The sequence below is a fragment of the Bombina bombina genome, chromosome 4, assembly GCF_027579735.1.
Source record: "Bombina bombina isolate aBomBom1 chromosome 4, aBomBom1.pri, whole genome shotgun sequence".
In the NCBI taxonomy this organism is placed as follows: Eukaryota; Metazoa; Chordata; class Amphibia; order Anura; family Bombinatoridae; genus Bombina; species Bombina bombina.
This window is the reverse complement of record NC_069502.1, coordinates 671,587,672-671,615,498: the sequence shown is the minus strand read 5'-3', so window position 1 is coordinate 671,615,498 and position 27,827 is coordinate 671,587,672. Positions and strand designations below refer to the sequence as shown.

General features: G+C 36.8%; 1 protein-coding gene across 1 annotated transcript in view; it reads right to left on the bottom strand.

Moving 5' to 3' along the window:
- Positions 1-27,827, bottom strand: part of FAM184A (family with sequence similarity 184 member A) — a 573,060-nt gene that overhangs the window by 192,923 nt on the left and 352,310 nt on the right. The window contains exons 7-9 of the mRNA XM_053710789.1: positions 22,759-22,920; positions 7,334-7,455; positions 7,074-7,224 (exon numbers count right to left, since the gene is read on the bottom strand). Of these exons, the coding sequence (XP_053566764.1) occupies positions 7,074-7,224; positions 7,334-7,455; positions 22,759-22,920 (435 nt within the window). The remainder of the gene's footprint in view (positions 1-7,073; positions 7,225-7,333; positions 7,456-22,758; positions 22,921-27,827) is intronic.

The window sequence follows — 27,827 nt, the reverse complement described above, 5'->3', positions numbered from 1 at the left end:
CAGTAATAAAAGAGTTCTAGATTAAAGTTCCCAAAAGAGTATAATGCCTAATATATACTGTATATATATAACCACAAAGAGCTATTACAACTATAAGGACCAAATGGTATTAAATATATAGCATTAATAATGTTCCAGTGATAATTATCGATGTCAGGGTAAAAAACAGGATATAGTCTCTATATAATACAGATACCAGTCCTTAATAGGATCCAAAGATGTATATATCCTCTTGGTGTAAATATTCTTGCTGTTTTATACAGGTACAGCTCTTTCTGTGTAGATCACACCCTGAATCAGGAGTCAGCTCTTTGCCAGATATGAATGAATGGAAGTATAGAAGCTAAATGGATACTCACAAGTGGAGCAGCACCAGTAGTCTGAGAAACGCGTTGAATTCTGTTCTTTTTACTATCAGAGTCATATGTTTGATATCTGATTTTTATTTGCCATTAAAATGTGGTCTTTTTTAACACTAATATGAGAGTCTGAGCTTTTCTATATTCACTGAGGACATCAGGGATACCGGCACTAACGCTGAGACAGTGAGCTGGGACACTGCAAACTCCCAGTGCGCCTGACTTAGCACATTTGGGTGCTGCTCCACTTGTGAGTATCCATTTAGCTTCTATACTTCCATTCATTCATATCCACAGTATCACACTAGAAGGCGCCTTTGTTTTTGTGATTGTATTCACAGAGAAAGTTTAACTCCTTAGTAACCTGAATTTCAAGGCACAAAACAAATCTAAAATGTGAAGCAAACGTTCCTTCGCAGAAGAAATATTGGGACACAAGAAAGGAGCAACAATCTCTTGATTAATCTCTTGTTGCGATCTGACACCACCTTAGGAAGGAAACCTAACTTAGTACGTAAAACTGCCTTATCGGCATGAAAAACAAGGTAAGGGGGGCCACATTGCAAGGCAGAAATCTCAAAGACTCTGTGAGCAGAGGCAATAGCCAATAGAAACAAAACCTTCCAAGATAACAGTTTAATGTCAACATTATGCATGGGCTCAAATGGAGCCTGCTGCAAAACACGAAAAACAAGATTGAGACTCCATGGCGGAGCCATTTTTCTAAACACAGGTCTGATCCTAGTCAGAGCCTTAACGAAGGACTGCACATTTGGAAGCTCAGTTAAACTCTTGTGCAGCAACACCGACAGGGCCGATATCTGTCCCTTCAGGGAACTAGCAGATAGACCCTTCTCCAGTCCATCCTGGAGAAAAGATAAAATTCTGGCAACTTTAACCTTATGCCAAAAAAAACAACGCTCCTCACACCAGTCCAGGTAAGTCTGTCACACCTTATGGTATATGCGTCGAGTAACTGGCTTACAAGCTTAAATCAAAGTGTCAATGACAGAGGTTTCTCTCAGAGAAACCTCTCCTGGCTAAGACTAAGCGTTCAATCTCCACGCAGTCAGCCTCAGAGAATCTAGATTTTGATGAAGGAAGGGACCCTGTATTAGAAGGTCCCTGCGACAAGGTAATCTCCACGGAGGAGATGAGGACATCCCAACCAGTTACTGGCTGTGATATTGTAACTTTTTTCTGTGAATTTTCACAGTATACTTTCTACGGATATTAATAAAGAAACTTTTAAACGCTTAATCTCGATCCATTTACTGCTGGAACTTTTCCACCTGTGTGGAAGTACCTGGATTGTATTATTTTTTGGCGGTTTCTCCTGGCTTCAAACTGCTCCCAGCAGCTTCACAAGCACTCTCTCTCACTGGATGCACCACATAGCGTGTATACTACAGGAGGCATTTCTAACACCCGCTGTGATTTTCAGCATTGCTACACACCAGTGACTGTTGAAAGTTAAACAACCCGGTTTCCATATCCAAGAAGAAGGGTGAGTGAGTGACTTGTTATAGATGTGTTTGTTTGGACTTCCAATATTAAAATTATCACCACACATATACATAGTGGGATTTTTCTACACTGTCTGATAACTACAGGGGCTGTGAAGAAATAGCGGTTACAGGATTTATTGGAACTTTATATTCTTTCGTATACATTTACTATACCTGTTCAACCTCTGAATGAATACAGCTGCCCTGATTTGAAGAAAATTAAAAACACATCGTTTATTCCCTTATGCTTGTGTTTGACATAGATACAAGTCATTTGTTTGGGATATAGTTCAGTGTTCTTTTTTCATCCCCACCAGATACACAAACCAAGTCCTTTGCGGCCAGGATGGAGAAACTAGGATTACTGATGCTTGTTCCTGTTTGATGCTGGCCACCACACCAGGGAGAAGAGGTAATGGAGGTAGAGTTATATGAGTCTGAACCTCCATGGAACCGCTAGGACATCTATTAGAACAGCTTGAGGATCCCTTGATCTCAACCCATACTTGGGTAGATTGGCATTGAGACGGGAGGCCATGAGGTCTATCTCCGGCATCCCCCATCTGCTGCATATCTCTGCAAAGACCTCGGGTGGAGAGACCATTCCCCCGGGTGAAAGGATTGCCTGCTGAGGAAGTCCGCTCCCAGTTGTCCACACCCGGAATGTGGATCACTGACAGCGTACAGTTGTGGGCCTCTGCCCATTCTAGGATTTGAGATACTTCTCTCATCGCTAAGGAACTTCTCGTTCCTCCCTGATGGTTGATGTAGGCTACCGAAGTTATATTGTCTGATTGGAATCTAATAAACCGGGACGAACCCAGGAGGGGCCAAGCCTTCAGAGCATTGAAGATTGCTGGGAGTTCCAAGATATTGACTCCTCCAAAGCCCCTGTGCCTTTCTTCCCAAACGGCTCCCCAGCCGGACAGACAGGTGTCCGTAGTCACAATCGTCCAGGACGGTCTCAAGAAGCACGTGCCTTGGGACAGGTGATCTTGACAGAGCCACCAAGAGAGCGAGTTTCTCGAAAGGCTGTCCAGAACTATCTGTTGTGACAGATCGGAATGGTCGCCGTTCCATTGTCTCAGCATGCATAGCTGTAACGGTCTGAGATGGAATCTGGCAAAGAGAATGATGTCCATACAAGACACCATGAGTCCAATCACCTTCATACACTGGGCCACCGAAGGTTTTAAGGAGGCCTGGAATGCAAGACATGCTGTTGTTAGCTTGCAATGTCTCTGATCTGTTAGAAAGATCTTCATGGACACCGAGTCTATAACTGTGCCCAGGAAATTCCCTCTGGTATTTGGAGTAAGCAAACTCTTTTCCAAGTTTATCTTCCATCCATGTGTCCGAAGAAGACTTTAAAGAAAGTCTGAGTGATCCCTTGCTAGACAAAAAGATGGTGCCTGTACCAAGATATCGTCCAGGTAAGGAGCTACTGCTATACCTCTGGTTCTGGCAATCACAAGAAGTGTTGATCCAGAAAGGGAATCTCAGGAACTGGAAATGTTCCCTGTGGATGAAATTTGTTTATGCACTTCCAGAATTGGACAAAAAGTCCCCTCCTTTTTGGGAACCACAAAGAGGTTTGAATGGAACCCCAGACCTCTTTCTGATGCAGGTACCGGGACTATATATATCACTTACACAATCTAAAAAGGCAGTCATCTTCTCTGGTCTTGTAGACAGTCTGGAGAGTAGGAATCTGCCCCTGGGCAGATGAGATTTGAATCCTATCCGGTATCCCTGAGATACGACCTCCAGAACCCAAGGATCCTGAACATCCTGAAACCAAGCTTCTGAGAAAAGTGACAATCTGCCCATTACTCGATCCAATCCCAGATCGAGGGCCGCTCCTTCATGCCGATTTGTTATCGGCGGGCTTCTTTGTCTGCTTGGTCTTGTTCCAGGACTGAGCAGGCTTCCAAGTGCTCTTGGGCTGCTCAGGTTTGGATGAAGATTAAGATCGTTGGGATTTGTCCAAACGAAAGCAGCAAAAATTAGAGGATTGCCATCCCTTAGGTCTGTTCTTCTTATCCTGAGGTAGGAAGGCAACTTTCTCTCCAGTAACCGTAGAAATGATGGAGTTCAGACCTTGTCCAAATAAAATCTTCCCCTTGAAGGGAAAAAGGATTTAGAAATCATATCCGCAGACCAAGACTTCAACCAGAGAGCCCTGCGGGCTAGGACCGCAAAACCTGATGCCTTAGCATTCAGGTGAATAATCTGCATATTTGCATCACAGATGAAAGAATTAGCTACTCTTAAAGCTTTAATTCTCTCCTGAATATCCTCGTGGGGAGATTCCACCTAGATAAGTTCTGACAGGGAGTCGCACCAGTAGGTGGCGGCCCCAGCCACCGCGGCCACTGCTGCAGCCGGTTGAAATAAAAATCCTGCGTGTTAGAACGTTCTCCTTAGGAAAGTCTCCAAATTCTTATCCATAGGTTCTCTAAAGGAAGAGCTATCCTCAAGAAGTATAGTAGTACGCTTAGCTAGCCTCAAAATGTCGCCATCCACCTTAGGGATGGAGCCCCACAGCTCTAACTGAGAGTCAGGGACCAGGAACAATTTTTTTAAAATAGCCAAGGATGTTACAATTCTTTCCCATTCATTACTAATAATGTTCGCCATACGAACTGGGACCGGAAAGGTTCTTCATAAACCCTATCTAACTTAGCGATCTTAGGTTCCTCAGGTAGCTTAGCCTCTGGAACTTCTAGTGTAGACAGGACCTCCTTCAATAAAAAACGCAGATGTTCAATTTCCTCAGCCAGAGGAGATTTAGAACTAGAAGTCTCTGACTCAGTAAGTTCACTCAACTCATCCTCGGATAGCTGGGACATACAAGCTAGATCTGATTGAAAATTAGAAGAATTTAAAAAAGGAGAACTGTGTTTAACCTTTCTCTTACGTTTCCCAGAGATAGGTAGGGCACTCAGGGCCGTGGACACCGCCGATTGTAACTGCGCAGTAAACTCTGCAGGAAAAAGGCCCCCTCCAGACGGAGAAATAGCTGTGCCGCGGGGAACTGCATGTGAAGTGGTTATGGTAGAAACGGTGGTAATCTCTCGGCTCACAGAATCCTGAGAGATTGATGGCTCAGAGGGACTAACAGCGCTAGGGTTAATAACAGATTTAGCTACCTTCTTAGACTTTAAAACAGTACCCATGCAATTGGAATAAAATTGAGCAGGCGGGAAAACCACGGCCTCCTCACAATATAAGCAGGTGTTATTAAGCACTACAGAAGGAGTGGAACCTTCTAACATATTATCAGAGTCCTCCATAGTAGGTATGTAATCCCACAATAAAAAGAGAAAAACAATACAAAAATAAATGTTTTAAATATAGAAAGGCACCTTTATAAAACCAATGGCTGGGGCACTCACCACCTCCTAGACCCAGACAAGTTGTCAAGAAACGCTCCTCAGGAGTGCTGACTGCAGCAGGACCATAAGGAATTGAATGAAGCCGCACAAGGCAGGACCTCCCCTGCTATAAAAAATGCACAAAGCTATTAGGAGCTGCGCAACTCACCAAGGTGAAAGTGAAACCTGCCTGTTCCAGCCAAAAGTACACAGTCTAAATGAGCCCTGAAAACATTCTTCACAAATGTTAAAGCAGTATATAAACTCCAAAAGATATATATATAGCCACCAATCAGCAAGCACTACCCAAGTGCTGAACCAAAAATGGGCTGGCTCCTAAGTTTACATTCCTGCTTTTCAAATAAAGATACCAAGAAAATGAAGAAAAATTGATAATAGGAGTAAATTAGAAAGTTGTTAAAAATTGCTTGCTCTATCTGAATCATGAAATAAAAAATTGGGTTTTTATATCCCTTTAAGATAACACCATTAAACGTCAACCTACTTACTGTAGCAGGTACACATAAACATTATACAAGACACTGCTAGTTTGTAGATGCCTCCAACATATCTTCTAGAACAGCGGTCGCCAACCAGTGGTCCATGGACCACTGGTAGTCCACGAGAAGATGTTGCTGGTCCTTGACACCATCAAGCAGCAATTAGTCTCCTCTGATGGTGTCGCCCCCATCGCACCGCCACTCCCTACAGTGCCTGGCTGCACATCAATGAAAACCGACGGAGGAGTTAAATTCTCCCTATGTAGTAGCACTGTGCAAATTGCATAGCTAGATTGTATTTTTAACTCTTCCCGCCCGGTGCACTGCTCAGTGGTGCACTGCTCAGAGTAAGATGCTTCCATTCTAAAGCCAGCCGAGTTTGGTATAGTCTTGGCTTGAAATAGTGGAATTAAAGTATGTAAAAAAAGAAAATCTTAAAAAAGAAATTCTGTCTTATATTTAATTTATTTTCTTCTCTTTACTGGTTTCATTGTAGTAATTTTCCTAATTCCTTCAGATGGACTATCATCACTGTTTGTCTTCCTCCCCTCCATCTTTCTTTTATTTTTATTAAATACTAATTATTTTTAATTATAATAATTTTCCCACGCACAAAGCCATTCCACCTGAATTCCAGTATTTGCCATCCAGCAGATCAGCCATATCCCACCAGTGTTATATTATTTGCCAGTAACATCAGTCGTGGTTAGCTCACATCCATATTGAGAGCTTTCTGATATAAACTTTATTTATGACTCCAATGTCTGTCCATGATCATAAGTAGTTTTGAATAATTCCTAACTGGGGAGGTAACTTGGAAGTCTTGTGGTTCTTTTAAACATAATTCTTTTTTACCCCCACTTTCTGCCTCTCTAAATGCCTTAATGTTAGTGGTCCACGGGATTCTAAATTGTGAGTTTAGTGGTCCCTGAGGTCCGAAAGGTTGGCGACCCCTGTTCTAGAAGGCAAACAGCATTAATTTTGAGATTATGCCTCTGCTATGCTTACCATATATCTGATTGTGAGCAATTTCATTATAGTTAACACTATGCTCTGATCTTGATTTATTTTCATTACTCTCTAAATATAATCTACATACCATCAAAAAAATAGGGCAGTTTTGTAGTATGGGCTACAATGAGTGCATTTATGAGTTAATGATGTACCTTTTGATATCCATAGAAATCTGTGTGAATCACATGAACTATATTTTCCTTTTTTAAGTAATCCTTTAAGAATTTACAAATTGTAATGGCTTATTTCATGTGATTATTATTCACCGTATTATTATTGTTATGAGTATACAAAAAGCTTGCTCAGTATGTTTACCTGGTCAAGTAGATCCTCTACTTTCTTTTGCCATCCATCTTTAGCCGTGGTAATCTCTCGTTCCTTGAGCTGTCGAAGCTGGGACATAGCATTCTTCTTATCCTCCTCATGCTGCAGTTTGAGTTCTTCACGGAGCTTGCTGCATTCCTGCCTAAATGTTAGCAATTGCACACACAGAAGGGAAGACAGACAACACAGACAACTGTTAGAATGAGTATCCAATTAGTAGATTGGCTGCTTATTTATATATCCATTCCAACCTGAGAGTTTCAGTCCACTTTAGTTCTAGATCACGAGCAACTCTGTCCAACTTTAATCTTTCCTCTCCCCGGCAATCAGACAATGTTGCCTCATGTTGCTGCCTCTCACTTTCCAGATCTCGCTATAAAATATAAAACGTACAAAGAAAGATTCTATGACCTAAATATTTATAGTTTAGAGGAGAGAAGGGAAAGAGGTGACATGATAGAAACCTTCAAATATATATAGGGACTTAATAAAGGGGGAGCTGAAAGCATTTTCCACAAAAAAACAAATTCCAAAACAAGGGGTCATAATCTTAAGTTAGAGGTTAGCAGATTCAGGAGAAATGTGAGGAAGCATTTTTATTTTTACAGAAACATTGGTGGAATCATGGGACAAACTTACAATTGAGGTGGTAAACACAAAGACTATAAAATGCCTTGGACATGCATAAGACTATCCTAAGAAGAAGAAGTCCTTATCTATCATCAAAACAGTTATATTAATATATTTTTTACCTCTGATTACCTTGTGGAGCCCCTGCTCCTAGAAGTTTACCCCAGGCTCCTAACTTTTTGGGATATTCTCCATATATCTATATACAAATGCCACTGTCTGGCTCCTAAAAGTATGCCTGGCTCCTAAATTTTAAACAGATTTGTCGGCCCCTGATCTAAACCCCTTCAGACTGCCCCCTTATTTCAGTTCTTTTGACAGACTTGCATTTTTGCCAATTAGTGCTGACTCCTAGGTAACTCCACATTCGTGAACACGTTATCAATATAGCACATATGAACTAATGCCCTCTAGCTGTGAAAAACTATCAAATGCACTTAGATAAGAGGTGGTTTTCAAGGGCGTAGAAATTAGCACATGAGCCTACCTAGGTTTAGCTTTCAACAAATAATACAAACAGAACAAAGCAAATGTGATGATACAAGTAAATTGGAAAGTTGTTTAAAATTGTATGCCCTTTATGAATCATAAAAGTTTAATTTTGACTACACTGTCCCTTTAAAGTAACTGTTTAATAAAAGATTAAACTGTTATGTACATCAAAGCAAATGTAATTAAAACAAAATCTTTAGTCTTTTTTTCTAAAACCAATAAAACTGTGGGTCCATTTGGCTTTTTTTTTAATTTATTTTTTGTATATACATAAACATTCAAACATATTTTCAGTTGTCATACATGAATTATATCACCTAATACATCTTTCTCCTGATTGACTATGAACCTTTTCATACGTACATTTATCGCAACTACAAATTAGGTACTTTTATAACAGGCTACTAAATTAAAATAGTACATCTCAAAACCTGAAGACTTATAACAATAATTATCTAAATTGAGAACATACCTTCTCAAATATAGATATTATCCTCTAAAAATTATCCTCTCCACACATACTACCCCCCCCTAAAAAAAGGGAAGGAAAGAGGGGGGAAAAGCAGTATCTAGGTGTGTTCTTTATTTTGTTCTAGTTCCATATCCATTCACCCCTTAAGTTAGCCATTTAAAAATATTCAGTATTGGTAAATGGGGCCAGATAATACTTGTGTTCGTCGGCAAGGATTTAATATACTGTCTCCACTTGGCGAAGAACGCCTGAACATCTAATTCTGTGTTTAACAAATAATCGTATTGTTCAGTTATCATCTTGCTTTTCAACTTTTCGATAAATTGTTTAAAACTAGGCGCTTTTTTGGACTTCCAAGTAGAGAATACTATACTTCTGCCATTTAAGATTAAAAAAAAAATTGAAATTGCACACTAGTTATTTCTCAATTGAAGGGACACTGAACCCAAAATTTTTCTTTCATGATTCAGATAGAGCATGAAATTTTAAGCAACTTTCTAATTTACTCCTATTATCAAATGTTATTCATTCTCTTGGTATCTTTATTTGAAATGCAAGAATGTAAGTTTAGATGCAGCAAATTTTTGGTGAACAACCTGGGTTGTTCTTGCTGACTGGTGGATAAATTAATCCACCAATAAAAAAGCGCTGTCCAGAGTCTGAACCAAAAAAGAAGCTTAGATGCCTTCTTTTTCAAATAAAGATAGCAAGTGAACAAAGAAAAAAATTATAATAGGAGTAAATTAGAAAGTTGCTTAAAATTGCATGCTCTATCTGAATCACAAAAGAAAAAAATTGGGTTCAGTGTCCCTTTAAGAATACAATATCCTCTACCTGTAAAGAAATTGCTCTCTTTAAAATCCTGGTTAGCCAATATAATATTTTAGCCCAGAACGTTCTAAGTTTCGGGCAGTTCCATAGACAATGCATAAACTTTGCAGCTGGAAAACTACATCTTGAACATCCCACAATTTGTCTTGTATTCCAACGAGTTAAGGTAGATGGTGTTATATAACTCCTATTAAGTATTTTAATATGCGATTCCCACCGGGGAATTGCTATAGTTGCTTTCCAAGCATTTTCAATACTTTTTCTAATAAGACTACTAATAACTGTTTCAATATCTTGGACCCACTTCTGCGCCAAAATATTAAGATTTTCTTCTCCGTCTTTGTTCATTAAAATTTTATACCAAGGGTCCATTTATCTTACTGTATGTATTTTGAATGTTTCCTAACACACACCTAGATTACGAGTTTTGCGGTAACAGGGGTGCGTTGCTAACGAGCATTTTTTTTTTCAACGCTCCCTTAAGACAACGCTGGTAATACGTTTTTTTTTTAAACTCGGCGTTAGCCTCAAAAAAGGTGAGTGTAGAGCAAAATTTAGCTCCACATCTCACCTCAATACCAGCGTTGCTTACGGTAGCGGTGAGCTGGAAAAACGTGCTCGTGCACGATTTCCCCATAGGAATCAATGGGGCAGAATCAGCGTAAAGCTCCTAACGCAGCCCCATTGATTCCTATGGGAAAAGGAATTTTATGTCTACACCTAACACCCTAACATGAACCCTGAGTCTAAACACCCCTAATCTTACACTTATTAACCCCTAATCTGCCCTCCCCGACATCGTCGCCACCTACATTATAATTATTACCCCTACTCTGCTGCTCAGGACACCGCCGCCACCTACATTATATGTATTAACCCCTAATCTGCCACCCCCAACATCGCCGAACCCTACATTATATTTATTAACCCCTAATCTTCCCCCCCAACGTCACCGCAACTATATTAAATGTATTAACCCCTAATCTGCCGCCGCCACTACAATAAAGTTATTAACCCCTAAACCTAAGTCTAACCCTAACCCTAACACCCCCCTAATTTAAATATAATTTAAATAAATCTGAATAAAATAACTACAATTAAATAAATTATTCCTATTTAAAACAAAATACTTACCTATAAAATAAACCCTAAGATAGCTACAATATAACTAATAGTTGCATTGTAGCTATTTTAGGATTTATTTCTATTTTACAGGCAACTTTGTATTTATTTTAACTAGGTACAATAGTTATTAAATAGTTATCAACTATTTAATAACTACCTAGCTAAAATAAAAACAAATTTACCTGTAAAATAAATCCTAACCTAAGTTACAATTACACCTAACACTACACTATAATTAAATTAATTACCTAAACTACCTACAATTAATTACAATAAAATAAAATAAACTAAAGTACGAAAAACAACAAACACTAAATTACAGAAAATAAAAAAATAATTAAAATTTTTTAAAACTAATTACACCTACTCTAATCCCCCTAATAAAATAAAAAAGCCCCCCAAAATAATAAAAATCCCTAACCTATACTAAATTACAAATAGCCCTTAAAAGGGCCTTTTGCGGGGCATTGTCCCAAAGTAATCAGCTCTTTTACCTGTAAAAAAAAAAATACAATACCCCCCAACATTAAAATCCACCACCCACACACCCAACCCTACTCTAAAACCCACCCAATCCCCCCTTAATAAAACCTTACACTAACCCCTTGAAGATCACCCTACCTTGAGACGTCTTCACCCAGCCGGGCCGAAGTCCTCCAAGAAGCCGGGCACAAGTGATCCTCCAGATGGCCAGAAGTCTTCATCCGATCCGGGCAGAAGAGGTCCTCCAGAGGGGCAGAAGTCTTCATCCAGGCGGAATCTTCGATCTTCATCCTTCCGGAGCAGAGCGGGTCCATCTTCAAGTCAGCCGACGTGGAGCATCCTCTTCCAACGAAGTCCACCAGACGAATGAAGGTTCCTTTAAATGACGTCATCCAAGATGGCGTCCCTTGAATTCCGATTGGCTGATAGGATTCTATCAGCCAATCGGAATTAAGGTAGGAAAAATCCTATTGGCTGATGCAATCAGCCAATAGAATTGAAGTTCAATCCTATTGGCTGATCGAATCAGCCAATAGGATTGAGCTTGCATTCTATTGGCTGTTCCAATCAGCCAATAGAATGCAAGCTCAATTCTATTGGCTGACTGCATCAGCCAATAGGATTTTTCCTACCTTAATTCCGATTGGCTGATAGAATCCTATCAGCCAATCGGAATTCAAGGGACGCCATCTTGGATGACGTCATTTAAAGGAACCTTCATTCGTCTGGTGGACTTCGTTGGAAGAGGATGCTCTGCGTTGGCTGGATTGAAGATGGACCCGCTCCGCGTCGGAAGGATGAAGATAGAAGATGCCGCCTGGATGAAGACTTCTGCCCCTCTGGAGGACCTCTTCTGCCCGGATCGGATGAAGACTTCTGGCCGTCTGGAGGATCACTTGTGCCTGGCTTCTTAGAGGACTTCGGCCCGGCTGGGTGAAGACGTCTCAAGGTAGGGTGATCTTCAAGGGGTTAGTGTTAGGTTTTATTAAGGGGGGTTTGGGTGGGTTTTAGTGTAGGGTTGGGTGGTATTGTATTTTTTTTTCAGGTAAAAGAGCTGATTACTTTGGGGCAATGCCCCGCAAAAGGCCCTTTTAAGGGCTATTTGTAATTTAGTATAGGGTAGGGAATTTTATTTTTTTGGGGGACTTTTTTATTTTATTAGGGGGATTAGATTAGGTGTAATTAGTTAAAAATTTGTATTTTGTTTTTTATTTTCTGTAATTTAGAGTTTTTTTTCGTAATTTAGTTTATTTTATTTAATTGTATTTAATTGTAGTTAGTTTAGGGAATCAATTGAATTATAGTGTAGTGTTAGGTGTAATTGTAACTTAGGTTAGGGTTTATTTTACAGGTAAATTTGTACTTATTTTAGCTAGGTAGTTATTAAATAGTTAATAACTATTTAATAACTATTGTACCTAGTTAAAATAAATACAAAGTTGCCTGTAAAATAAAAATAAATCCTAAGCTAGATACAATGTAACTATTAGTTATATTGTAGCTAGCTTAGGGTTTATTTTATAGGTAAGTATTTAGTTTTAAATAGGATTAATTTATTTAATTGTAGTAATTTTCTTTTCTTTAATTTAAATTATATTTAATTTAGGGGGTGTTAGGGTTAGACTTAGGTTTAGGGGTTAATAAATGTAGGTAGGTGTCGGCGATGTTAGGGACGGCAGATTAGGGGTTAATAATATTTAACTAGTTTTTGTGAGGCAGGAGTGCAGCGGTTTAGGGGTTAATACATTTATTTAAGTGGCAGCGATGTCCGGTCGGCAGATTAGGGGTGAAAAACTTTATTTAAGTGTTTGCAATGTTGGGGGGGGGGGCTCGGTTTAGGGGTTAATAGGTAGTTTATTTTTTAGCACTTTAGTTAAGAGTTTTATGTTACGGCGTTAGCCCATAAAACTCTTAACTACTGACTTTTAAATGCGGTAGGAGTCTGGACAGGAGAGGGTGTACCGCTCACTTTTTCAAGCAATCGTAATACCGGCGTTAGGGAAATCCCATTGAAAAGATAGGATACGCAATTGACGTAAGGGGATTTGCGGTATGCTAAAATCGCGGAAAAAAAGTGAGCGGTACACCTGTACCTGCCAGACTCGTAATACCAGCGGGCGTTAAAAAGCAGCGTTGGGACCCCTCAACGCTGCTTTTTAAGGCTAACACAAGACTCGTAATCTAGGCGACAGTTTCTTGTAATTACAAAATTCAAGACCAAATGTTGGTAAGCAAAGCTAAAAATGGATATACTGCATTCAAAGGGAAATCCAACTAGGTCAGCATGAATTAAAATGCAAGCTGCCAGTAGATATACAATGCTTGAAATACTTCTATCACTTTCAGTAAAATTTTTTGAAAATAAACAAACAACATCGTTATGTCACAAATAAATCTTGGAAAATTGAAAATCTATATATGTAATTTATATACCACAATCAGAAGCAGGATGAAATATGCATAGCCTATCTGCACATTTTTAGGAAGTTTATAATAAAAATAAACTGAATATAACTGGAAATGACTCAAAAAGAAAATGGGACAGGCTGCTGAAACTATACAAGGTTGAAATAGTATGTATTTACAGCCTTCAATCACTGGAACTACTAGGGTTAAATAAGGCTATATCATTTTGTTATGTTTCAAGTCGTTTTCAATCTATTATGAGGCAAATTGTTTGAATCATATTTTTTATATAATTGTACCAATATTCAATTAAATTTATAATCAACATGTTCACATAGGAATGGAGGAAACAACATTGCATGGGCAGCTGTTGTCTTCAAATGCTGGCAGGTTACAGCTTCTTTATGCCCTATGGCATTGTTTCTCAACCGCAGTCCTCAAATACCCCCAACAGGCCAGGTTTTTATTATAGCTGAACCAGTGCACAGGCGAAATAAGCAGCTGATGGGTGAGAGCAGGTTAGTAACCATGGTTACCGATCAGCTGATTATTTCACCTGTGCACTGGTTCAACTATAATGAAAACCTGGACTGTGGGGGTACTTGAGGACCGCGGTTGAGAAACACTGCCCTATGGGACGCACTACCATGTATGTACAGTCTACAGTAGTAATTTTCTCATCCTGCAAAAAAATGCTTTTACTGAAAATCTTTGCGAGCATGCTACCATTCAATCTAATATTGCAAGTAACATGGTTTGTGATTGGCTGTGCTGAGTCTCTGGCTTAAGTAGGGACAACCTTTGTCCTCCAAGACAAGTATGTTTAAAGTCATATTATTTAAAATCTTAACATGCACATTTGTAATGACTTTTAATACATTATAGGGGAATAGAATGATGTGTTAAATTTGTTATTATAAGCCATCTTTCTATTTAGAGACATTTCTATATTTTCAAGAAATAATCTGCTTGTTTAGCATATTAGAATAATGCTCTAGTTTAAGAATGTCCTTAACATAATAGGAAGATCTCACAAACTAGTACAGCCTGCATAATCTCTACTTAGAGAAAAAATAACACAAAATATTTTAGACATTGATTATTTACAGCCTTTGAATTAGATTATTTAAAATATTTGATGTATAAAGTGTGGCTTTTTAATGATTCTTTAATGAAACAATTGATAATTTACTTTCATTAACAAAATAGGCATAGTCTTTTTATATGCACACTTTGAGGAACCGGGACCTACTGAAAATGTGTAAGCATTCTCAGTATATACTGTATGTATATGTGTTATGCAATTGGCTGATGGTTGCCACATGCTACAAGAGGCATGGAAAAAGGAGGTAACAACATTTTGGCAGAAAAAAAAATCTACTTCTCATTGTCTTCTTTTAGGCTACATTTGTTGCAATTATACTGTATTTAATGGTCATATAAAAATGACACATGATGAGAATGTTCTCATTTATTGTAGATTGTAAGATTTGTTGACCAGAGAGCCCTCCCCTATGTCATTCTGTATTGTCAAGTCTAATAACCAGACTGGAAGTTTCTGTAATTTATGGTATACACCCATTAGCACGTACATAGCACTACATAATATGGTAATTCTAACTGCTAATAATAATAATAGTCAATAGGTGTATAACTGCAGTGTGTCTTAATTATACCTGTTTGCAATGTAACACAACCCTCCCCCCCCCAAAAAAAAAGAATGTTCATCAGTACAGCCATAAATAATACAAAATCCAGTGATTTTTAACCTGTTCCTTCAATGAAAAACATTTCACGATGCATCTTCATATTCCTGATAATCATTTGGCTGTATTGTTCAATGTTTCCATCCTAAACTCTTGCTAGAATGCCAGGAAGCAGATTAATCATAGTATAATTTGTCTCTCACACTAAATGCTGCAAATTGGCTGTGTTCCATAATACAACATCCTAATAAACTGTGGGTTATTTAATTTGATGGAAAGAATGTCTCGTCATGTGGCCAATCAGTGTCTGATCTGGCATCTATGGTTACAGTATATTAACAAAGTACTACAAATATGCCCACAATTTTGCCAGTATTTGTCTTTTTTGGTTGCAGAAAAGAGGCACAGGAGGAATTTTTTTAATTGCTGCAAATTAATTTATGCTAAATGATATTAACCCCTTAGGGCGGAGGCAATTGTCTAAGTTCTGAACATAAACAAAAACTAGAATTTAATCTATATATTTGTTCAACCATAATTTACCTCTTTCACATTAAGTACACCCACATTTATTATATAGCATTTTTTAGTGGACAGACAGGGCTTTCTTTTTACATCAAATATTTATATATGAATTATAATTTAATATGAATAAAATCTAAGTAAGTGCAAAAAATTAAGAAATGTTGTGTTTTCCAAGCACTAACTGTAGAATTAAAAGAAGCGCTAAGTAGCTTAAATCAGATCCCTTAACTATATATGGTAATTTCGAAATGCAAATATTAAAATATTACAACATTTTATTCTGGCAATACACATAGAGATAATCGACAAGATTAGAATGAATAAGCCCAACAGATTTGGGTGATTCTGATAAAAAAGGGAAAGATGAAAGAAATGAAAAAAGTAAAAAAAGTTGAAAAAGGTGCTACACTTATCACTTGTGTAAGATGGTTGAGTCAAAAAACAAATAGTTTGGTTCAGATAGAGAATCCATGTGATCCAAAATTGTGTGTTTTATCTTTGTCTGTGAAGTTCCTGATATTTAATGAAAATTAGTTCCTGGTAATGGAATTGTTCCTCATGTGAAAAAATATATATATACCGGTATAAAAATAAAATGTGCTTTTCCGTGTGAATAAAGTGGAAAGAATGATATATCAGCAGTATCCTGATCCAAAGCTGATTACAAGCTGGTTTAATCAATGGTGTCCTATGTGACTACAATGTCCTGTGAAAATAAAAGTCTATAGTGTCATACTATTTGGAGATTAAAGCCTACTGCTAAGAATCAGGCTTACCAGAATGGGGATCTCTTGTATAAGAACCTGAGCCAATTCTCTGTTGAAGTCGTCTGAAGTCTATGCGCTTCAGCCTTAAACAAGGCCTTTCTCAAGACTGATATTGGCTCATTATTAATTTGATTTAAATACATTTAGATATCCAATCATAATACAGTGAAAATTGGTGCCATTTGAAAGAACCGCCCTATCAATACAGGTGCCGCTGACGGACTACAAAGTGAAGTCACTTCCGCATTTTAGAATCATCATACTTCCAGCTTCGCTGTTTTTTACCGGACTACTAAATGAGGTAACTTCCGGTTCCGATATTATGATAGAACGGATGGATTGGGGCCATACTTTATATTAACTATTGGCATTTTGACTATTTAAGGGCATTGTCTTTCCACTTATTTGTAACAATTTTAACATTACAAAATTATATAAAAAATCAACTTTGAAAATGATTTAAAAAATGTATTAAAAATTGATTTGTACATGTGGCTCAGGTTCTTATAATTAGTTATTGGTATACACTTATAAAAATCTATATAGAAAATTTTAAAATATCAAAATATTAATATACAAGATGACATTAGGTGAGGTTTAATTGGTCCCAAAACCTTTTACCTTACGGGACAAGACCAGAACTTAGTTTAAAAGGCTAGTTGTCTAGTCTGAACCCAAAAGTTGAAATAAGATAAATAAAAATAAAATTACAATAAAAATGATAGCAAAATGAAACTAAGAATATAAATATAAATAGGATTAATCAAAAAATCCCATGATTGTTGCAGTTTCTGAACTATATTTGTTACGCTAGTTGATTATATTAATGACAGATGTTAGAACCATAACATGTTTAAGAATAAGGGACTTCATAACATATGGAAAATGTCATCATTGATGTTAAGACCCTTCGGATATATACAGTCTAATAGGGAAATCCATTTTTATTCTATTAATAGAAGCTGTTTTTCAAAATTCCCCCCTTTCCAATGTTTGGAGAGTTTACAAATACCCATATATTTTAGACTTTTGTCGCCACTATTGTGGTATTCTTTAAAAGTGGGGTGTCATCTTTTCTCCACTTGATCTGGAGACGATGTTTATATCTCTCACTTTTCTGGAGGTTTGACCTACATACTGGAGTACACAACCTCATTATATTAAATATATAACCCCTATGTCTTGACAACTAATTGTCTCTCTTATTTTAAAGGACTCTTTGTTAGTATGTGAGAGAAATGTTTGTGATTTTTGGCCGTGTTTGCATGGTTTGCATGTGTGACATGGATAAAAGCCTCTCAATCTATTGCCAGTTAAGTTTCTTTCTCTTGTGAGGATATTTATCAAAATATGTAAATAAAAATCTACAAAAATATTTTAGGAATATCCCCTTCTATATAAGAGACTCAACAGAGGTACTTAAAATTCTACACAATCTCGAATGGAAGGAAAATTACATACTGGCAACATGTGATGTTACCTTTCTGTATACAAAAATCCTCACAAATTAGGTTTGGACTCTGTTAGATATTTATTAGATAAAGATCCAGATATGCAATATGAACAAAATGATTAATTCTTGAAAGTATCTACTACATCCTGACACATAATTATTTTTACCATAATGGTAAGTTCTATAACCAACTGTGTGGAAAAGCTATGGGGACTAGGTTTGCGCCTAGTAACACAAATTTGTTCATGGGCCAATGGGAACATATTTTCTGGGACTCATGCCTAGCTAGCGCAGACCTGGTCCTCTATAGGAGGTATATTGATGATATACTCATTGTATGGAAGGGCTCCTTGCCCAGCCATAAACATTCAAAAAAGACAAATTATGACCTCAACCTACTTCAAAGAAGTGGAATGTAACAACTATATACACCAAACAAGTTGCCACCATACTAAATGGAAGTCTAATATTCCAAAAGGACAACTGATGCGAATTCATAAGATTTGTTTAAATGTAGAAAAATGGAGAGAGAAATCCGCCATCCTGAAAGAAAGGTTTATAGAAAGAGGTTATAAAGAGCATCTAATTAACAATGCCATAATGGAGGTCGAAAATATGAACAGAGAATCTCTTCTTACTTATAAACTAAAATACATCACAAAGACGCTATAAATGTATCATTCATTACAGAATATAGTGAGAGTAGGTACATCATTAAAAATATCATCAAAAAACACTGGCACTTTCTGAAAGGAGACAAAATAATAGGCAATGTTAGGTGAAATACCAAAATTCAGATATAGAAAAACTTGAAAACTATTATAGCACCTAGTATACCCCCACAAAATATCCTTACAATAGAAAGATACTTAACTGGCAATAGATTGAGAGGATTTTATCCATGTTACACATGCAAAGCATGCAAACATGGCCAAAAATCACAAAGAATTATCTCACATACTAACAAAGAGTCTTTTCAAATAAGAGAGACAATTCGTTGTTAAGACATAGGGGTTATTTAATAGAATACGGTTGTGGACTTCAGTATGTAGGTCAAACCTCCAGAAAAGTGAGAGATAGGATTCGAGAACATCTTCTTCAGATCAAGTGGAGAAAAGATGACACCCCACTTTACAAACATTTTAAAGAATACCATAATAGTAACGACAAGTCTAAACTTTATGGGTATTTGTAAGCTCTCCAAACATTTACAAGTTATGAACTCCCTTATTCTTAAACATGTCATGGTTCTAACATCTGTCATTAAGATACTCAACTAGATTCACAAATATAGTTCAGAAACTTCAACAATCGTGGGGTTTTTTATTAATCCTATTTATATTTATATTCTTAGTTTATTTTGATATTTTAATATTTAAAAAATTTCTATAAATTTTTTTATGTGTATAACAATAACTAATTTTAAGAACTTGAGCCGCATGTACAAATCAATTTTTAAATAATTTTCAAAGTCGATTTTTTATATAATTTTTTAATGTTAAAATTGTTACAAATAAGCAAAAAGACAATGCCCTTAAATTGCCGAAATGCCAATAGTTAATATAAAGTACGCACCAATCTATCCGTTCTATCATAATATCGGAACCGTAAGTTACCTCACTTTGTAGTCCGGTAAAAAACAGTGAAACCAGAAGTGACATAATTCTAAAAAGCAGAAGTGATGTCACTTTGTAGTCCATCAGCGGCACCTGTATTGATAGCGCGGTTCTTTCAAATGGCGCCAATTTTCACAGTATTATGATTGGATATCTAAATGTATTTAGATCAAATTAATAATAAGCCAATATCAGTCTTGAGAAAGGCCTTGTTTAAATGTAGCCCGTAGATTTCAACAGAGAATTGGCTCAGGTTCTTATACAAGAGATCCCCATTCTGGTAAGCCTAATTCTTAGCAGTATGCTTTAATCTCCAAACAGTATTACATTATATAGACTTATTTTCACAGGATATTATACACACATAGGACACCATTGAATAAACCAGCTTGTAATCAGCTTTGGATCAGGATACTGCTTTTCACTATTATTCTTTCCACTTTATTCACAAGGAATAGCACATTGTATTTTTATTTTTATACCGGTGTGTATATATATATATATATATATATATATATATATATATATATTCACATGAGGAACAATTCTATCACCAGGAACTTATTTTCATTAAATATCAGGAACTTCACGAACAAGGATAAAACACACAATTTCGGATCACATGGATTCTCTATCCGAACCAAACTATTTGTTTTCTGACTCAACCAACTTACACAAGTGATAAGTGTAGCACTTTTTTCACCTTTTTTTACTTTTTTCATTTTTTTCCATCTTTTCATTTTTCATCAGAATCACCCAAATCTGTTCGGCTTATTCAGTCTAATCTTGTCGATATCTCTATGTGTATTGCCATAATAAAATGTAGTAATATTTTAATATTTGCAATTCGACATTTGCATATATATATTTAAGGGATCCCATTTTAGCTATTTAGCGCTTCCTTTAATTCTACAGTTATTGCTTATCATTTAGGATAAGGTTAGGACATCCTACACATAAGGGAGCTTATGGGCACACATTAGGCACTTGATACTTTTAACCACCAATCACATGTTTTCCAAGCACGTTTCACTAATTTTTTATTGTGAATATCATAATCCTAAAAGGTTTTACTGCAATAAAACACCCATATTTGTATTCTGCAATGTCCCATGAGTACAATAATGCACCCCTTGTAGAGTTTTTCAGGGATTTTAGGTTGCTCCAGGCCCAAATACGGGCCTGACCATTTCCGTCTTCATGCATATAAATTTGACACATTGATTTTTGGGCATATGTTGCCTTTGAGGCAGTAATTAAAAAAAAATTAATAAAAATTACCAAAAAAGGTTAAATTCTAATTAAGAAACAAACACAAAAATCACACCGCAAAAGTTGTTCTCATAAAGAGTGATCACAGCAATAACACTGTGATCAGCAGTGAAAGGGTTACTTTTTTAAAAACATACTTTTTTATATGAAAACTCTAAAGAACTTTGGGACACTGATCCGTCTTCCTCTCTCACATTAGATCGCCCTGAAAGAGAGAGGAAGCGGAGGCAGTACTGACAGCCAATGATTCCACTTTCACATTGTATGACTCATCGTCACTGAAATCCCTGCGCTGATTTGATCCTGGGGGACTGCCTGAGTTGCCCAGCCAGTGCCCTAGTCATATACGGCACTGTTTTTTACATGAAGGAGGAGCAGGGGGTTGCACAAGATAGGACATTCCCTGCCATCCTAACAGCATTAAAGCCCAGCGCTTTAGGGAATGTTCTATTGGCATCTAGTGGTTAAATGAAAATGTGTACACTTCTTTTGTAGTCATGTTATTTTAGAATATCATTCACTTACAAAGAGTCTATACTAGTTTTATATATATATATATATATATATATATATACAGTACAGTATATATACAGGTGTTAGAAAGACAGGCATGCAGAATCTTGCATATTGCAATCTATTTAATGCCATCATCAGACAGTCTCATCCAGAGACATTCTTTCTATGGTCCTTTCTTTCAGTGTTATGCATCACAAATCTCAGTACTACTTTTTTATACTTCTAATTCTGCATGTTATTATGTCAAACTATGTCATCAGCGGTATTATTTTTAATTTATGTGTTCAATTTTATCTAAAATTGCACAGAAAAGGGCAAACCATATGCTTACTATCATAGGTCGATTTTATGTTCTTAAATTACTTACTTATTATTCATTAATTATTATTATTTACATGGTGAATATCTCTTAGAAAAAACTAGTAGACCAAAGTGCACTGTTTTGCATATTTAGCATTTGCATTTAAAAAGCGTTATGTAGATTCAAGCTATTGTACAAATAAAATATAGACAGTATAAATGAAATTGCAATTACATATTTTTTTGCTCTTCAAAGTCTGGGTATTTTATTTTAAAGGGAGAGTAAAGTCTAAATTTTCTTTCACAGTTCAGAAAGAGCATTTAGCTTTAAACAACTTTCCAATTTACTTATTTTATCTAATCTGCTTCATTCTCTTGCTAGCCTTTGTTGAAAAGCATATCTAGGTAGGCTCAGGAGCAGCAATGAACTACTGGTAGCAATGTCTATGGTTAAGGCATTGCCTGCTGAAATGCGTTAGACATGTCCGTGCTAACTGTTCTAAGTACTGTTTTTTTATTTCTGCTGCATTTGTGATTTTTTTGAGCATTAAAAGTGTTTGATGATTGATGGCTGCACATATATGTCTCTTGTCATTGACTCATTTGGTGTGTTCAGCTAGCTCCCAAGTTGTACATTGCTGCTCCTTCAACATTGATAATAGATGCTCAGTCTGCATCATGTAAGAAACATTTTGGGTTTTTAAATCTCTTTAACACATTTTAGCAGCGTTGCAACCTTTATGTTTTCTCAAATTTTGGACAGCAATTTAAAGTAAACAATGTATAAATAAATAATTTGCAGTCTACAAGATGTCTCAAACATTTTTATAAGAAAACTATTAATAAAATATATGTTAAAAAAAACAAAACAAACAAACACAAATTAAGCCTTGTATGTTACAAAATGTAATAAATAATGAAACCTCAGAAGATCTAAAAACAAAGAATAAGAAAAATGAATGTTAAAAAAACAAACAAACAAACAAACAAACAAACAAAAGGGTTTATTACCAGACAAACGTAAACACAAATGTATTTACTCTGCATAATAAGTGCCAGGAGTTTAAAATCATTAAGATTACCTGGGCAGCAAGCAAGGAGTCACCGGTCTCTCTCAGTCTCTCGCGTGTTACATCCAGCTCATTCTGAAGCCTGTCCTGAGCATCTTTAAGGCTGTTGATATGACACTCCGCTGACCCAAGCCCTTGCTCACTTTTCTTCACCAAATCTTGCAGTCTGGCAATCTATAGAAAAACATATACAGGTGAAAATATAAGTTGTTTGTTATAAGAGTAATGCAGCAAAAATATCACTGACTGTGATTCTGCAAGTCATCATTTCTGGGTGAAATCCTCATGTCGCAGGTGTCACAGAAGGGAAAGCATTCCATGTACACACAATATCGCTGTCTCTGCAAAATCCCCATATGAGACATATTAATCCTATTATTTCCACAGAAAGCTACAAAAAAATCTAAATTGTTTATATTTTGGTTGATTATACTATACCATAGCCTGCATCCTTCTTCCCCTTATCCTGTTAATATTAGTGGCCTTACAAAGAATGCTTCCACGTCAGCTCTGAAAGTGATAGTAACTCCTAGTGCTTGTGAAATGCTTGGATTTACCAGTGGAACAAATAAAGGGGACTTTCCGTCATGAAGTATAAAATACTTCATGCGGAAATTTCCTTTTTTTTCTGAAGCGTTCGCCGTGCTGAGCGCCTTAGGCAGCCCATGGCAGATTGCTATCTTGCTGTTAGGTGATCTTAGCCAATAGCGTGCTAGCTATCCGGGATGGCGTCAGCTGGCCTGCAAGGCTATTGGCTAAGAGGTGGAAACGTCAGCTCACAGCAATATAACGTTCTGCCGTGGGCTCCCTGAGGAGCTCAGTGCAGAGAACGGTTTAGACAAATAAAGGAACTATCAGCATGAAGTATTTATACTTCATGACTGAAAGTCCCCTTTATTTGTTCCACTGGTAAATCCTAGCTTTTCACAAACGCTAGGGTTTACTATCACTTGAAGTAAAAAAAAAGAAAAAATTCACCTTGCCCTGTTGCATAACCTCATCAACTATATATGCCTTGTGAGCTTAAAGTTCAACCACCTTGTCCTGATGTATGTAACTTATGCATTCCAGGGGGCAGAATATCCTTGGTAACCATTAAAGGAACATTAAACCCCACAATTTTCTTTTATGATTCAGATAGAGAATACAATTTTAAACAATATTCCAATTTGCTTCTATTACCTAATTTGCTGCAATCTTTAGATATTCTTTGTTAAAGAAATACCAATGTACATTGGTGAGCCAATCATCTATGTGCAGCCACCTATCGGAAGCTACTGAACCTATCTAGATATGCTTTTCAGGAAAGAATATCAAGAGAATGAAGCAAATTAGATAATAGATGTGAATTAGAAAGTTGTTTAAAATGGTATTCTATATCTGAATCATGAAAGAAAACAATTTGGTTTAATGTCCCTTTAAGTTCTGTTTGGGTGAGGACACAGCACGGCTGTTCTGAGTATCCTAACCTTCACCATGCTCTGGACAACTTTCCTAACCTTAACCCTAGCCATTCTATGTGTATGGTGAAATATTGTCAGTGGCAACATTTCAGAGCCACAGGGTTGATGGTCTCCATTTTGAGGAGCTACAGCATAGTCAGCCGCAACCTGAGAAGTTGCAACAGTGTGGCTGGTGATATTTTGCCTGCTATTGTTATCTAAAATGTGTGTTCTATGATAGTTACATAAGTTAGAAAAACAACAGGTCTATAAACTACTATATGCCTCATTTCATGATATTTTGTGTGTGCTCAGCTTTCAAGAAGACTTGGTAAATTCTAATCGATGGATAGAGGGAGAAACAAGAAGTAGTGTTTAGGTTTTTAAAAGGTTAAAAGGAACCAAAACATCCTGAAGGCCTAGAATTACCTTTAGATTTATTGAGGCAAGAAGGCTCTCTTAACCCCAGTGATTGTGGCAATATGTGCATCTAGCCCTGGGCCAAAGAGTAGCGACCACAGTCTACCTTTAGAAACCATGATTGCAAACCAGGATTTAAGCCATAAGGCTTGTCTTGCCAAAAGGGCCATAGCAGCGTTCTTTATATGTATGTGTATCATCTCGGCAACTGCATCACAAATTAAGCTGTTGTCTTTAGGAGCTCTAAAAGATCCTGGATCTCTTCCAAGGGTGCTTAACTAAATATGAGCTTTAAAAAGGTTGTCACACTAGACAGCAGTTGCCGCAGCCACATAAGCTTTACTGACAGCTCGGTAGAACATAAATCCTATCAGCTGAACCGTCTATGAAAGCCTTCAAGCTTCCTATACATAGAATCCTTGAAAGAGGTACTATCCTCTTTGGGGGACATAATAAAGGGTATACCCATTTCTGAAAATACCCTGTTATCTTTAGTGTATTTTGGTGGGTCGCTCCTAAGGAGCTGCTGGAGGCATGATAGCCATCAATTCGGTAATAGTAGAGTGAATGTATTCTATAAATTTTGGAGCCTGTTCTGTAGAACCTTTCAGGTTATAGCTATGGTGAGCTGTAGACCCCGAACACTGTGAATTATGTTCAGCACTGCAAGACCCTGTCTAGGATTAGACACAGAACATGAGATACACAGCTTAGTAAGGGAACACATAGGAATACTCTTACAAAGTCGACAATATAAGTAGAGAGTTAAACTATCTGCCCTCTAGTGGGTTAATCGAAGGTCCAGAGACCTGAGCTGCACTTAATTGTTCCATTACGATAGCTTAAATGGATAGTAAGCACCTTGAGATTTTTAATTAAAATGTTTAATTATGCATAATGAAACAACTTTGCAGTATATTTTGATTATTTACTTTGCCTCCTTTTTAAGGAATTTAGCTCTGAAAAGTAAGCAATTTCTATTCAGAGCATGAAAAGCACCCTACTGACTTCTCAAGGCTTTTTGCTTATAGGACATGTGCATTAGTTTCAGGGTGTGTTTTTACTAATTATTAGGTACTGTTTGCATTTAAAATGAACACATGAAATGTCTTAAATTAGGGGCTAGATAACGAGTGGAGCGCTATTTAGTGCTTCCGCTCGTGTGCTTACTGCACTAGAAGTAATATTTTTGCGCACGTCGGGTAGCGCTCGTCTTACAAGTTGAAAGTAAAAAGTTATTGCTCATGCGTTAACCTGAAGCACGCAAAAAGTGTTAACTTATTCCCCCATAGAAGGGCGAAACGCGTCAGTAGTGACAGACGCCTTTTAACTTTGTCAAACTAAAGCTGTGTAATGATAAATAATACGCTCCTATGCTAAAGTAATGACAGTAGTTGGTATACTAAGATCATAGAGATAATAGCGCAAGTGTACTACGGTGTAACACCATCTTATAAGCTATGTGGGTAACTTAATGTTACATACTCAAAGATCGTAGAGACAATTAATCAAAGATCGTAGAGAAAATAGCGCAAGTGTATTACGGTGTAACACCATTCTATAAGCTATGTGGGTAACTTAATGTTACAGATACAAAGATCGTATAAATAAATAATCCAATATCGTAGAGATAATAACTCAAGTGTATTACAGTGTAACACCACTTTATAAGCTATGAGGGTAATGTAATGTTATATACACAAACCTAACAACACTTGACAAATATTAAGGGTGTCGGTACACGGCACATATTTGACTAACATCCGGGTACTACCAACCGGCTTAAGAGACCGCTTGGAACCGACGTAGCATTTAATCGAACACATTTAGTTAGTTTAATTCTGTAAAATCTCCTACCAAATGAGATAAAAGGAATATTATAATTGAACAAACATACTGAAAGTGTGGTAACATAGTAGTTGTATTACTAATTCACTTAGAAGTTGTGACCCTCCAAAATTGGATAACATCCGGGCCATAAACAAAAGATTGACGGCCTCTTTATACACAATATAATAACCTATGGGAATTTCATAATTTAAGTTACATAGATAATAAAGCCACTATTAATTTCACAAACCGACCGTAATCATAGAACTAGTTACTACAAGAGAGTGTACCGGATATAAGTCTGCTGAGAATTATACAAACTCCAATTATAGTGACTTTAAGATAAGAGGAATTTGAAATAGCACCATTTCACGCTTACAAACGGATAACATCCTTGCAATAAACGATGGGTTTATGGACTCTTGTACTTAACAAGTAACTAATGTGGGTCATATAACTTATAACAATAGCGGCTAATAAGTGCATGTACATGCTACAGCCACACACTTAATTCAAACAGGGTCTGCAAAGGATATAACCCTGAAAGGGATTATACATATAACTACTGCACATAGCACTTTATTATAGAGATTTATTGGAATGACAATGAGCGAGTCCAACTCTTGATAATACACAGTATAGGATTAAACATCCAGTATTTACTACTGAGAATTACTATATAAGAAAACAGTAATATCTGCAGAATATTAACAGGAATATATTATTAACTCCCCCCAGCAATCATACTCGCAATTATAAGAGTGTGAAACCCTAACTCAAGCCAGTAATATTACTAATCCGTGATTGGTCAATAGTTGTGATACACAGTGTGTAAGAGAGATTAACAAACAACGCATTTTATATTATTAGATCTGGGTTATTACTATAGAAATATTTACCAAGAGTACAATAAGGGCAAGAAAAATAGGTACAATACTCCTGACACACAAATTATTGTACAACATGGATCTCATTTATAGAGTAATAGTGTATTACATGTATGAATGTTAAGGAGGACCTAATAAGCACATAGTAATACATTTGCATCTATACCTAAGGAACCAGTAATACCACTGTTTCTTAGCTATCAGGCTTACCAGAAAAGTCCTGATACTATAACAAGACCCCTATTTATGAGAGGTTATTAAAACACAATTGGGGGCAATATACCATCTACATATAATACTTTATTCTAGTATTTGAGTGTACCTTGTTACAATTAACTAGGAGAGACCCACAGTATACACCCATAGGTGGAAAATCTTTAACCGGACAAATATTACTACAGATTTGCATCTATATGTGGTACCAATGCATAGGAGACCTCTATAATGTAACATTGCTACAATTTTAGTGACACATTGTGACAGTACATTAAAGGCACTTACA